Source organism: Leucoraja erinacea, unplaced genomic scaffold, assembly GCF_028641065.1.
Source record: "Leucoraja erinacea ecotype New England unplaced genomic scaffold, Leri_hhj_1 Leri_52S, whole genome shotgun sequence".
Lineage (NCBI taxonomy): Eukaryota > Metazoa > Chordata > Chondrichthyes > Rajiformes > Rajidae > Leucoraja > Leucoraja erinaceus.
The window spans coordinates 94,800-108,830 of NW_026576432.1; the positions used below are offsets into that span (position 1 = coordinate 94,800).

The 14,031-nt window shown below is 42.8% G+C and overlaps 1 protein-coding gene across 1 annotated transcript in view; it reads left to right on the forward strand.

The window, feature by feature from the left end:
* Nucleotides 1–793: 793 nt before the first annotated feature.
* Nucleotides 794–14,031, forward strand: part of msh4 (mutS homolog 4) — a 77,240-nt gene continuing 64,002 nt past the window's right edge. Inside the window, exons 1-5 of the mRNA XM_055630790.1 lie at nucleotides 794–877; nucleotides 983–1,253; nucleotides 2,831–3,022; nucleotides 8,891–9,051; nucleotides 13,460–13,570. Coding sequence (XP_055486765.1) covers nucleotides 794–877; nucleotides 983–1,253; nucleotides 2,831–3,022; nucleotides 8,891–9,051; nucleotides 13,460–13,570 — 819 coding nt within the window. The remainder of the gene's footprint in view (nucleotides 878–982; nucleotides 1,254–2,830; nucleotides 3,023–8,890; nucleotides 9,052–13,459; nucleotides 13,571–14,031) is intronic.

Consider the following 14,031-nt stretch of genomic DNA (forward strand, 5'->3'; position numbering starts at 1 on the left):
ATAGAGAGAGTACAGAGGAGATTTACTCGAAATGTTGCCTGGGTTTCAACAACTAAGTTACAGAGAAAGGTTGAATAAGTTAGGGCTTTATTCTCTGGAGTGCAGAAGGTTAAGGGGGGACCTGATAGAGGTCTTTAAAATGATGAGAGGGATAGACAGAGTTGATGTGGACAAGCTTTTCCCTTTGAGAATAGGCAAGATTCAAACAAGAGGACATGACTTCAGAATTAAGGGACAGAAGTTTAGGGGTAATATGAGGGGGAACTTCTTTACTCAGAGAGTGGTGGCGGTGTGGAATGAGCTTTTAGTGGAAGTGGTGGAGGCAGGTTCGTTGGTATCATTTAAAAATAAATTGGATAGGCATATGGATGAGAAGGGAATGGAGGGTTATGGTACGAGTGCAGGCAGGTGGGACTAAGGGGAGAAAGTTGTTCGGCACGGACTTGTAGGGCCGAGATGGCCTGCTTCCGTGCTGTAATTGTTATATGGTTATATGTTAGAGGGAGTTAGATGTGGCCCTTGTGGCTAAAGGGATCAGGGGGTATGGAGAGAAGGCAGGTACGGGATACTGAGTTGGATGATCAGCCATGATCATATTGAATGGCGAATGGTGCAGGCTCGAAGGGCCGAATGGCCTCTACTCCTGCACCTGTTGTCTATGTCTCTATCTTTCTATGGACCAGCAGTTGCCGGAAAACCGGTGGTGGCGCTGCACTGACCCTGGCCGCGCCTGCGCAGAGGGACCCGGCGGCCATTTTAGCGCCGCTTCCCGCCCTTTTGTTTACCTCAGACGATGGCGGCGACGGGCGGGGGCGGCTCCGGCTCCGGGACCCCCGGGCTGGGCGCCCGCACCCCCACCCCCACCCCCGGGCTGGGCGCCCGCACCCCCACCCCCACCCCGGGCTGGGCGCCCCCCCCCCCCCACCCCCGCCGGCACCCCCACCACCCCCGCCCCCACCCCCGGGCTGGGCCCCGCACCCAGCCCCCGCACCCGCACCTGCCCCCCCCCCGCCGCCCCTTCACCCCGGTGCCCGGCCTACCCCCGCCTTCCGCGCCCCGCTACGCCTTCGGGCTGCTGGAGAGACGCCGCGGGACCCGGCGGCGGGAGGGAGAAGCGGCGGCAGCGGCGGCGGGCACCTCGTCGAGCGGGCGGCCCGACTCCAACACCGCCAACGCCACCGCCTCTGCCTCGGGGACCCGCGGGCCGCGGACCGCCAGCGGCTTCACTCCCAGCGGCGGCAGCGGCGCCAGAGGTGGGGGGACAACGGGTGGGGTGGGTGGGGTGTGTATGTAATGCGTATGGGGTGACAATGTTGGGTATGTGGTGGGTATGTGGGTGGGATGGGCATGTTATGGGTATGAGATGAGGATGGGTATAAAATATATGGGGTGGGTATAAAATATATGGGGTGGGTATGAGATGGGCGTGGGGTGCATGAAATGGGTATGGGAATGGGAGGGGTAGGTGTGAAGTGACAAAGACCTTAAGACTTTTGCCTTCCATTACAGTGAGGAGATGCCTGATATTAAATGTGTGTTTTTGTTATTGTTTTTATATGTATGACTGCAAGGCAACAACATTTTATTCAGACCGAAAGGTCTGAATGACAATAGAGGAAACTTTGACTTTGACTTTTGAAGTGGGCATGGGGTGACAATGTTGGGTATGAGGTGGGTATGTGGTGGGTAAGATGTGGTGTTGTAACATGGGGTGGTTATGTGGGTGGGTTGGGCACGTTATGGGTATGGGGTGGGTATAAGATGGGTATGGGATGATTATGGGCATGGGGTGGATATATGGCTATAGGATGGGGTGGGTATAGGGTAATTGAAGGATGGGGTGTGGGTTTGGATACAGGGTGGGAGATGGCTTTGACATGACGTGGGTGAGAGAACGGGATAATTTGGTGGTGCACAAAAATGCTGGAGAAACTCAGCGGGTGCAGCAGCATCTATGGAGCGAAGGAAATAGGCGACGTTTCGGGCCGAAACCCGTCTTCAGACTCGGGTCTGTAGTCTGAAGAAGGGTTTCGGCCCGAAACGTCGCCTATTTCCTTCGCTCCACAGATGCTGCTGCACCTGCTGAGTTTCTCCAGCATTTTTGTGTACCTTCGATCTTCCAGCATCTGCAGTTCCTTCTTGAATAATTTGGTGGTGCGGCAGTTTGGTGACATTGGAGTTAGTTAGTGCTAGTGGGGTGCTGGGTTTTTGAGTGGGGCTGGTTCGGCTGAAGTTTGGAGTGGGGTGAGGTACATTAGGATGATATTTAGGTTGCTTTGGCGAGTGGATGGTAGGTGGGTTTGTGGTCGGTTACTGGGTTGGTGGGGTCAAGGAAAGAGCGTTCGCGTTGCTGCCCTGTGACAAATAAAATTGGCTTTGACTTTTGGCACTGTTTTCACCAATCTTTCCACCACCACGCAAGAAGCACCAAGACAGACACCATTGTATGCAGATGCTGAGAAGTGTGATCAGCTCTGGCTGAACAACTTCTAATCTTGTGTGTGGACTCCATGAGAAGAAGACTAGGATGGTTTGGGACCCACAGCATTCCCTGAACTTAACCGCCTCACCATCAGCTGTGCCTTCAGTTCCTGAGGCTGCAAGCTCTGGAATTTCTTGGCTCTGCCCCTCTGGTTCTCTTTCTCAACCCCATTAAAATGCTGCTGTCAACCTATGTCATCAAAAGTCACCAGAAATAATATCTTCCTTTCAGATTGAGTGTCAGATCATGTTTGAAAATTTTCTCGTGATGTACTTTGGAATAGCTTACTATTAAGACAATATGTTGTTGTTATATTCAAAATCATCTTCTTGATTTTAATTTTGACAGAATCACACTTCGGTGATAAGAGTTCAAATGCAGGCAACAGAAGTCAGTTCACAATTGCCTCAGCACACAGCAGCTCTTCATTGAAGGCTTTTGATGAAAGCAAAATTAGGAAGACCCCTGTGTCCACCACCAGCAGCAGTCGCAATGCCAGGCCCGCTTCCAAGCTCCGCACTCCCCAAACTGCTCACTCAGGTTCAGATAATGATCTTTTTAATCTTTAATCAGCCAAAAAATTAAGTGTTTTCAATTCTGAGTCGTTTATAATGTTGTTTGCCTATTTCTAAATATGTTCTTTAGCTTTAAAGCACGTTGGGGCTTCCTAAAAGTGTATTCAAGTGTCGATGAATATACCTATTTCAATCTATTGTCAAAATACAAAATATACATTGGGTGACAAAGTTAGCCAAAGCATGTCATTGTAACCAGCTGTTTTCTGTAGGAATTCATACTATAAGCCTCTCCCACATTATTTCCTCTTGCCCCTATCAACATTATTTTTTTGAAAACTGAAAATCATGAACTAGTTAACAGATCTGAAGATAGTACAGAGGAAAATAGTCTTTCTTGTCTGTCAAGAGGTATGTAATGTGATCTCGATGAACCAGAAACATTAATGCTCTCCGCAAATATTTTTTCAATTGTTTGAAAGATACAACATGGAAACAAGCCTTCGGCCCACCGACCACGTCAACCATTGAATACACCTTCACACGATTCTGTTATCTTACTTTCTCATTCCCTTACTACAGACTAGGGCCAATTAAGCTACAAATTGTGTGACTTTTGTGCATTACCAGAATTCACATTTTATTTCAGAATAATTATGTTAGAAAATAAAAACAAAACCTGCAGAATATGGAAATATTAAACAAAAACAACATTCTGGAAAACTCTGTGGAAGAAGAAGTGATTAACGTTTCATGTCGAAGACCTTTATCAATGTATTATTTTGGATTTCCAACATCCATAGTATTCTGCTTTAGTTGTTTCTTTAGTTGTTGGTACTTCGCTGAAAGGAAACACTTTCTCAAACCCCCTGAAAAACGCTGAAATTGTTTCCAGGATCTGAAAAAATGATGGAAAGTCTTCCATTTCTATAGTGCTTAACATATACCTATGCCACTGCCCACAGGCAACTAATTACTTCTGAGCTGTAGTCACCATCATAAATCAAAAATGCAGCAGCAAGTTTGTGCACAGCAAGGTAAAACAAACAGCAATGTTAAAAAGACACCATTTAATATAGTGATTGGTGGATTAAAGCTGTTTGCGAGAATTCCTGTATTTTCTTCAAGAAGAAAAATCTGAAGAAGTGTTCCGTCGTGAAACGTTGCCTCCGCAGAAGCTGCACGACCCACTGCAGCACTTTGTGTATTGCAAAAGATCTGCTTGAACATAGTAGCCTACATGATTTCACAACGTTTGAACATGCTTTGCGGCCAACTAAACACTTTTAGTAAGGTTGAGTTACAGAAACAGGCCCTTGAGCTCAATCCCTCCATGCCAATCAAGGTGCCTACCTGGTCTGCGTTTGTCCCATATCCCTCTAATCCATGACTACGCATGCACTGAATGTCTTTCAAACATTGTAATTTCTCCCTCTGTTGTACGTTCACTACACCTCTGGTAACTTATTCCCTGATGAATCGGGTTCAAGATCGCATGGACCACTGTGCAGTGAAAACTTTGTTTTTCATGCTATCCAAACAGATCGGGTATACCATACAATAGTCAAACTCAAACACAATAGACGATGTCAAAGGGGAAGAAGCAGAGTGCAGAATATAGTTCTCAGCATTGTAGCGCATCAGTTTCATAGACAATATCCAACGTGAATGGAACAGTACCCTCGTTTGTGGAAGGATCCTTGAAAAGCTTTAAAGAAGCTATTCTTGAGTCTGGTGGTGCACACTCTCAAGCTTCTGTACCATCTGCTGGACAGGAGCAGAGAGAAGAAAGAATGACCAGGGTGACACAAGTATTTGATTATTTATTACAGGTATTTCTTGATTTCTTAACTTTGGATTTATGCATTTGCATCATTATACTATGGACTCTAGGGTAAGTACCTTCAATTCATGAAACTGCTTTTGCTCCAATGAAAAGTGCTCTAACCTCCATATATATAGCCTTTCTTCCCACACCATTTTGACTTGGTCAATATCCCGTTGCTGTAGCTTGTGCTCCATTATCAGAATGTATTCTGTGAATCCACTAAGATAGCTGCTGCAACAACAACAACAACAACAAGCATTACATCTCTTCTAGGAAATCAATGGAAACTATAACTATTGATACTAAGCTGGAAGTAATTCATCATAGTGTACTTCACCAATATGATAGGGTACTGTCCGATTCACCTCTACCCCATTGTGGACATGAGACCTATGGAACTGATGTGCTGTAATGCAGACAACTATATTCTGCACTCTATCTTCCCCATTGCTCCAGCACACGTGAGTTTGACTTGATCGTATGCATGTCCGGTATATTTGAACTGTTTGAATAGCATTCAAAAAAAGCTTTTCACTGTACCTCAAACACGTGACAATAAAAAACTAAACTTAAAAAGTAACAAGTGATTTATTATTGTCAGCTGTTTGGTGAATCTTGCAGCATCCTTTAACCATGTAGATATAATTTGTGCCCATAGTGTTATAACTGAAAGTGCATTGTGCATTATGAAGGATAGAAGTATTTTAATGAGGAAAATGCAAAAGGGACAGGCGTGTGATTCGACATTTTGACTCGCTGGCATGAGTCCCTGGGTTTTTATCATGATCCAAGAAAAAGTAAGATTAAAGATAAGACTTGAAAGAAAAGTGATGGAATTTCCGTAGGTACTAATACATTTAAGGCTGTCTGTGGCTGGCTTGAACCTTTCAAGAAACATGCAAACCTGCAAAATATTAGTCTTATGAAGAGGAGGGAGCAAGTGAAAATATCGTGGTGACAGAACATTTTCCCAAGGAACTGAATGAATTATTGTGGCAAGTGACTATTTTTTAAACAAGTGTTTAACATAGCTCTTTCAGAAGAGAATACCCAGATGTTTATTGGTCTCAAAAGATGAGTAAACTGCTTCAAGTTATATTATTCTCCTTGGAGGCAATCCCAAGGGTCACTCTAAGCCTCTGCCTTCCATTCAGAGAACTAAAGTATTCAAAAATCAATCTTTCAGCGGAGTGGCAATCTGACTAAGATAATATTATATTATGTTTCTACCTTCATCACAATTTTATAGAAGGAACAAACTGGATAACAACCGTGCTTGGTGTCAACAATATTCCTGAAGAAGGGTTTCGACCCAAAACGTCCCATTTCTTCTCTCCAGAGATGCTGCCTGACCCGCTGAGTTACTCCAGCATTGTGTGTCTACCTTCGATTTAAACCAGCATCTGCAGTTCTTTCCTCATTACAATTTTATTGTTGTAACCCATGTGATATTGCTTTCAAGGCTTTCTATCTGCATGTATAATGAGACGTTATTATGGAGTTGAATGAAATAATAAACTCACCTGTCTGAAAATTGGGAAGAGTTGCAATTTCAAAATAGGCATACACCGCACCTGTTCCTTGTGGGATGACATAGTCTGTCTAATTGTGAATGGTGTATGGAGCAAATTATAACCAAAATTGGTGCATCTCTCCCATATGTTTATGAGCATGAAACATCTCTGAGAAGATATTGTCAAATTGACAAGAAACCACTAACATGTCCCAAATAGTTCACTATGAGAATAATTTCAGGGGGGTTCTTATACATTGTATAAGTGAGCCATGTTGAAACACCACAGTTCCAACATGGCGTGCAGCACTTGGTGGTGACCGCATGATAGAAAAAGCCGAGCTTTACTCAAGACCACAAGAAAGTAGGAAATGGACTGGGCTATTTGGCTCCTCAAGCCTGCTCTGCCATTTGTATCACTGGCTGATGTCAGTTCCCTATCCTCAATGATATCAACTAAATACCCCAATTATCTAGTCTTCACAACCTTACAGGTTAGAGAATTCCAAAGATTCTGCAACTTCTGTGAGAAGAGAGCTGTCTGGATTTCCATCAACATACTAGTTAAGCTTCCATCATCAGTCTTACAATGAACCCTTGTTATCAGTGTCACAAATTCAGGTTCACCAGCATCCCAAACCTGTTAGCCCAAAACCAGTGACATCTCTGCCTCTCACCTCTCTACTGCCTCCTTGACATGGAAAGTCCATCTACATCTGGCGATATAAGGAGTCCTTCAAGGAGCCATTCAGTTCCTTGATCTTGTTCTGCGTCAATGTCATGGCTGGTCTGATTGCATCCTGAACTGCATCCCGCCTACTAGTTGTTTACTTTCCCTCCCAACCCCATCCCCCTGCCTTCTCCCTAACACCCTTACTAATCAAGAATCTCAATCTCCGCTTTAAAAATACCCAATGACGACCTTCACAGCAGTATATGGCAATGATTTCCACAGATTAACCACCCTCTGACTAAAGAAATGCCTCCTCATCTCCTTTCTAAAGTTATGTCCTTTTATTCTGAGGCTGTGCACTCTGGTCCTGGACTCTCCAACTTGTGGAAATATCCTTTCCATATCCAGGGCTTTCACTATGTGGTAGGTAATCCATCACCCCTGTGCTTATCATGTTCCAAAGACTCGTTTGCAAAGTTTCACCTAATTTCTACTTTAGTTAGGTGACCTTCAGGATCTTGTATGTTTCACTTGATGCGTACACTGAGACGGTACTTTACGTGTATTTTTATTTTATTAATTTGACATTTAAGTGTTTGAGATCTTTTGATCAAGTTTGTTGAACTTTGGAAGGCAATCAAAAGTTTTTACTTTGAACCTAATGGAAAACACTTTCTGTTTCTGATTTTTCACTTAACAAAATATTTTCCTGGAAGCCAACCTCCATAAATCAAAGAATACGCACTGTTGTCATTACTGTAGAAAATGTGACAGCCAATTTGTGCACGGCAACACTTACGCACAGCAGTGAATCAAACTGCATTTGTTAAAGAGTAAATATCACCCAAGTCTTATGGGAAAACTCAGCGGGACAGGCAGCATCAAGACAGGTCTCGACCTGAAACGTCACCCAATCCTCTCCAGAGATGCTGCCTGCCCGCTGAGTTACTGCAGCTTTTTGTGTCTATCTTTGGTTTCAACCAGCATCTGCTGTTCCTTCCTACTCATGGGAAAACTACCACTGTTACAGTTTATGAAGAAGTGTCATTGGACCTTCTGAGATAGCAAGGAGGACATCTCATCCAAAGGATAGCCCTCGGCCAATGCAGTACTCCATCTGTACTGGAAAAGTAATATAGATGTTTGTGCTCAAACCTGAGATGGGACTCAAACTCATAACCTTTTCGACAGGGAAGATATCACATCTGAAGTTGTCAATGTGATGTTTGTATTTTGCAGTACACACATTAATTTATTTTGTTTAGTACATTGAAAAAGTGACTACGTTTCTCAAGACTGGTCATAGAAATGCCAAGAGAGTCAAGAGTTTAATTGCCATATTTTCCAACACAACAATGAAATTCTTACAGCAGCATAACAAACCCGTAAATGCGACACACAAATATAAAATTGAATAATAAAAAAACAAATTAATAACCATAATTAATTGGTGTGTCGTGTTCAAGGGCCTGATGGTTGATGGGAAGAAGCTGTTCTTAAATCAGTCATCGATTTCAGGTTTCTGAAAAATGAACACGAGGACAATAATAGGAATTAACTTTTATCCAGAAGCCTTGCATTATTGTGGATCAACTACTACCCCACCCAAAACCATACTCCATACAACCTTACTTTAATCCATCTTGTGAAAAACTGCAATGAAGGAGTTTTTAAAATGCAAACATATATTGGAAGAAGTCTGATCAATAGTCCACATTCGAGTTGGATTTCTTCCTGTTCAGTTTGTTTTTTGTTGGTATGTAGTTTTATCACATGCGAGATAAAATAACTTCTGGTTACAACTGCAAGATTGTGGAGAGTTTAGTGGATAATATTATTTCAATGCTAGAATCTTAATGACTACATATTTTTCACACAGTTACATCATCTTCTGCGGTATCAGTTCACGTTGCCTCTGTAATTGTGGCAGTAGTAGAGGGACGTGGGCTTGCTCGGGGTGAAATAGGAATGGCCAGCCTCGACCTGAAGACTCCAGAATTGATATTATCCCAGTTTGCAGACAACACCACATATGCTAAGGTAATAAATACGATCATTAGTCTGGGTGTCAGTGGTTACGGGGATAAGGCAGGAGAATGGGGTTAAGAGGGAGAGATAGATCAGCCATGATTGAATTACGGAATAGACTTAATGGGCTGAATGGCCTAATATTGCTCATGTCACTTATGAACCTATGATTAGCATCTCACAAACTCTCACATAGCTGCTACTCTGCTCTTGAAGTTGATCCACCACCTACCCAGATAGGGTAACAAGGGATGGGCGATAAACATGACATTGATGGAGTGCTGCAGATGTTTCCTGGGAGAATCTCCCATGTTCTGAGAAAACATGTTCAATCATCTAACATATATAGCAAAACCTATTGAGAAACTACTTCCTGTAGACAGAGGCCAAGGACCGCAGTACCCCGATTCAAAATTTAGAACCAAAGGGCCTTTATGGCCAACTTAAGACTAATTAACAGCTTTGAACTGGAATGGTACAAGATGGTATCTGGAAATATGGCACAACTTGTGTACTGCCTCAGTGTAATCCACTGTCCTTACATTCTTACCATTATTTGAATGGTGGCCAATTAGGAAAAGGGGAGATGCAACGAGACCTGGGTGTCATGGTACACCAGTCATTGAAAGTAGGCATGCAGGTGCAGCAGGCAGTGAAGAAAGCGAATGGTATGTTAGCATTCATAGCAAAAGGATTTGAGTATAGGAGCAGGGAGGTTCTACTGCAGTTGTACAGGGTCTTGGTGAGACCACACCTGGAGTATTGCGTACAGTTTTGGTTTCCTAATCTGAGGAAGGACATTATTGCCATAGAGGGAGTACAGATAAGGTTCACCAGAATGATTCCTGGGATGTCAGGACTTTCATATGAAGAAAGACTGGATAGACTCGACTTGTACTCGTTAGAATTTAGAAGATTGAGGGGGGATCTTATAGAAATTTACAAAATTCTTAAGGGGTTGGACAGGCTAGATGCAGGAAGATTGTTCCCGATGTTGGGGAAGTCCAGGACAAGGGGTCACAATTTAAGGATAAAGGGGAAACCTTTTAGGACCGAGATGAGAAAAATATTTTTCACACAGAGAGTGGTGAATCTGTGGAATTCTCTGCCACAGAAGGTAGTTGAGGCCAGTTCATTGGCTAGATTTAAGAGGGAGTTAGATGTGACTAAAGGGATCAGGGGGGAGAGAAGGCAGGCACAGGACACTGAGTTGGATGATCAGCCATGATCATTAATGTAATTTAGTATGATTGTGCTTATGTATAGTAAGATTTTATTAAATTTAAGCAAAAAAGGAATTTCACTACCTAGGTACGTGACAAAGTACGATTGAAATGGGAATTATTTCTTACACAACAAGCTGTTGTGATTTGAAATGTCAGTGAAAGCAGAATCGGAATTTGGAAAGAGAATTAGATGAATGCGAGAAAAGGTCAAATTTAGTGGGCTGGGGAAGAGTGCTAATGAAGCAGATGGTTCTTTGTGGCAGTCTGAATGTTTTCATAATTTCCTCTGAACAAATGCTTTGAATCAGCACAAGAACTTGTCATTGTAGAGCGTGGACAGATTAATCTTTGGGCTGGGGTCACTATCTCTATAAATCCAGTAAAAAAGTAACAGGTGGCACAATAGACAATGAATAGAACTTTATAATCTAGGCCTAATATTGTGAATTATATAATTCAATTGCTAGGCTATAGTATATACCACGTTTTAAGCTAAAATAATGCTTGACAAAAAAAATATCACAAATGGAGATGGGTGGCCTGTGAAAGAGTTCCTATCACTGACTGATGCCGAGTGTATCGCACACATGTAAATTACCTGCACGGATTTGTGGTCCTGGATGTATGTTCGAGTTGTTTATTTGACGTTATAGGTATCTCATACCATATAACAGCACAGAACTGGGCACTAAAATTAGAATACTGTTAGAACTCAATATGCGAGACAGTATTTGTGGAGGAAAAAAGTATAAGTTTGTGTTTTGGTTCGAAATCCTGCACAAGGACTGAAGGGAATAAAGAAGATTGTCAGTATATAATAGTGCCAGCATCGGGGGGAACAAGGGTGGTGGGAGGTGGAAGGTGACAGGTTTGGCTTTATAGGGAAGGGATGATAGGCAGAAGGAACCTGGGGGGGGGTTGGAAAAGAAAAGATGAAATAAAAACTAGCTGGGCAGGTGAGTGTGTGCGCGCGAGGAGACCACCGGAGGCGTGTGTTATGAGAGATTGAAACATCCATTGTTCATTCCATTGGTTCATAAGCTACCCTGGCAGAATAGGAAATGTGGTTCAGGCCTCTCCTGGCCTTCCTCACCCAGCTATACACATCTGGAATTATTGAACGCTTACAGCACCTTTCGGCCCATTGTGGCCACATAGCTCTCCACCAGAACAACTCCTCCGTTCCATTGCTGGCCTCCATAGTCTTGCGAATTACTCCTCACATTATATTTACACAGTTCTTTCATTAAAGGAACAATTGATCTTGGTTTCACTACTTCTGCAGTTAATCATCTTAACTGAATCTAATCAGCCTCAACTGCTCCCTGTGGTATTAAGTTCCGTATTCTCAGTGGGCTCTGTAAAAATTATTTTCAGTTCCTCATTAGATTCTTTAGGGACTATTTTATATAGACACTTTCGGATAAACTGGAGGTAACCGATAGTGCTTGCACACATCACTTCCTATAAGGTAAAACCAAGTAGCTCATGCGACAGTGATACAACACGCCCAGATGAGCTCATTCCTTTCTGTGTTCATTTCGAAAGAAAGAACAATAATGTACCTTCACGAGCCCCAACAGTTCCTGACCACATTATAGTTTCTGAGGCTGACTTCAGAGGATCCATCTTGAGGGTGAACCCATGGAAAGCATCCAAACTAGATGGTGTACAGTACCTGCCATGTTCTTTAATTGCACCATGGCCATCTTCAAAATTTTCTCTTGACACTACATGCTATACTAATGTATAGTAAGAATTGACTGGATAGCACACATGGCTTTTTGTTGCATCTTGGTACAAGTGGCAATAATAAACCAATACCAATATACAAAATAGGGAAAGACAGTTAAGACTAACATAAGAAAAATACTTCTTATAAAACATGGAATCAGAAATGCACTGCTTACAGATATGAAAGAGCCAGGTTCTATTGTGGCCTTTGAGAGAGAATGGACAAATATACATTGGAGATTCATTTGTGAGACAATGGAGAAAAGACCGGTGGGTTGAACCTGAGGGCTGTTAGGGAGATGAGGGGGTGTGGACATGAGGGGGTGAGTGAATCTTCGAAACATAGAGTTCAGAAACTGACCCCTTCAGCCCTCCACGGCCATGATGCCTACCTATGTTAAACCCATTTACTTGCATTAGGCCTATATTCCTCTCTGCCTTTCCTGTCAGAGTATTCAAATAACTCCTGTGTTTAGTTTAGAGATACAGCGTGGAACCAGGCCCACCGAGTCCACACCGACCAGCGATCAAACCGCACATTAAAGCTTTCCTACACACACTAGGGACAATTTACACATACACCAAGTCAATTAACCCGAGAACATACAAACTCCGTACAGAAAAGAATCTGTAGTCGGGATCGAACCTGGGTCTCCGGCACTACAAGCACTGTTAGCTCTATCATCGTGCCGCCCCAAATGGTGCTGTAACCATTCTATCTTTATTGCTATGCTGCTCAAGGATAATAATAATAATACATTTTATTTGTATAGTGCTTTTCAAGGACTCAAAGTCGCTTTACATGGTGAGTCAAGAACAAAACAAAATAGAGCAGTAAGACAGAGATGCAAAGGGGAGGGGGACATGGGACTAAGGGTATTAAGTGGTGTAGAGATGGGTCTTGAGGCGGGACTGGAAGATGGTGAGGGACTCAGAAGTTCGGAACAATTGTGGGAGGGAGTTCCAGAGCCCGGGAGCAGCCCTGGAGAAGGCTCTGTCTCCAAAAGTGCAGATGTTGGATTTCAGAATGGAGAGGAGACCGGCTGAAATGGATCTGAGGGACCGTGAGGGTTGGTAGGGGGAGAGGAGGTCAGTGAGATAAGGGGGGGGGGGGGGGGGGGGGGGGGCAAGTGGTTGAGAGCTTTGTAGGTGAGGACCAGGATTTTGTAGATAATCCGGTGGGAAATGGGAAGCCAGTGAAGTTCTTTGAGGACTGGGGTGATGTGGTGCCAGGATTTGGTGTGGGTAATGAGTCGGGCGGCTGCATTCTGATGCGGATCATTTATTCATTAAGCTTTGGGGTTTTTGCCTATGGATTAAACATACAAAATAAAGTAAGTATTAAACATATACAAAATAAAGTAAGTATTAAACATTCATACTTTTCAAAATCCAATTGATTTGAATTACTATTACATTGCACAAGAACATGTACATTGCACATTCTGTTTGTGTTACAGGTCATTACAAAACTGCAGATTTTATCTCCTCTTGAAATTATAATGCCAAATACTACTTGTGATAAAGGAGGTGGGACCAAACTGTTTACTCTTGTCACAGAAAACTTTAAAGTAAGCATGATGTAGAACTTCTCAACAATAATTTGGGTCTATGTTTTGCATAATGTAATCAATAATAATTGTGTTTTTAATAGTGTTTTTATATTCCTTTGAGATCTCTGTGTTCCTCCATTTCTGACCTTTATAAGTTTTTAACTTCCCATCACCACTGGTAACCATCCTTTCAGCTACCTGGATGTTACCTTCTGGAATTTCCTTCTTTAACTTTTCCATATCTTTCTATTCCTTTAAGAATGTCCATAAAACCTATAGACTCTCGTGTCATGGAGCATTAATGTTGTTGGCTTCCCTCTTACAGCAGCAAACACCAATATACATTTATAATACCCCTTTAAGTGCGGCTCAAGGAACTCTTCAAAATGTTTGTAACGTTTGGGCTAGTTTGCTTGGCCACTTCATCAATGTAATTAGGCCACATTTATATTTGGAGGGAAAAGTTGGTTTGATTGCAC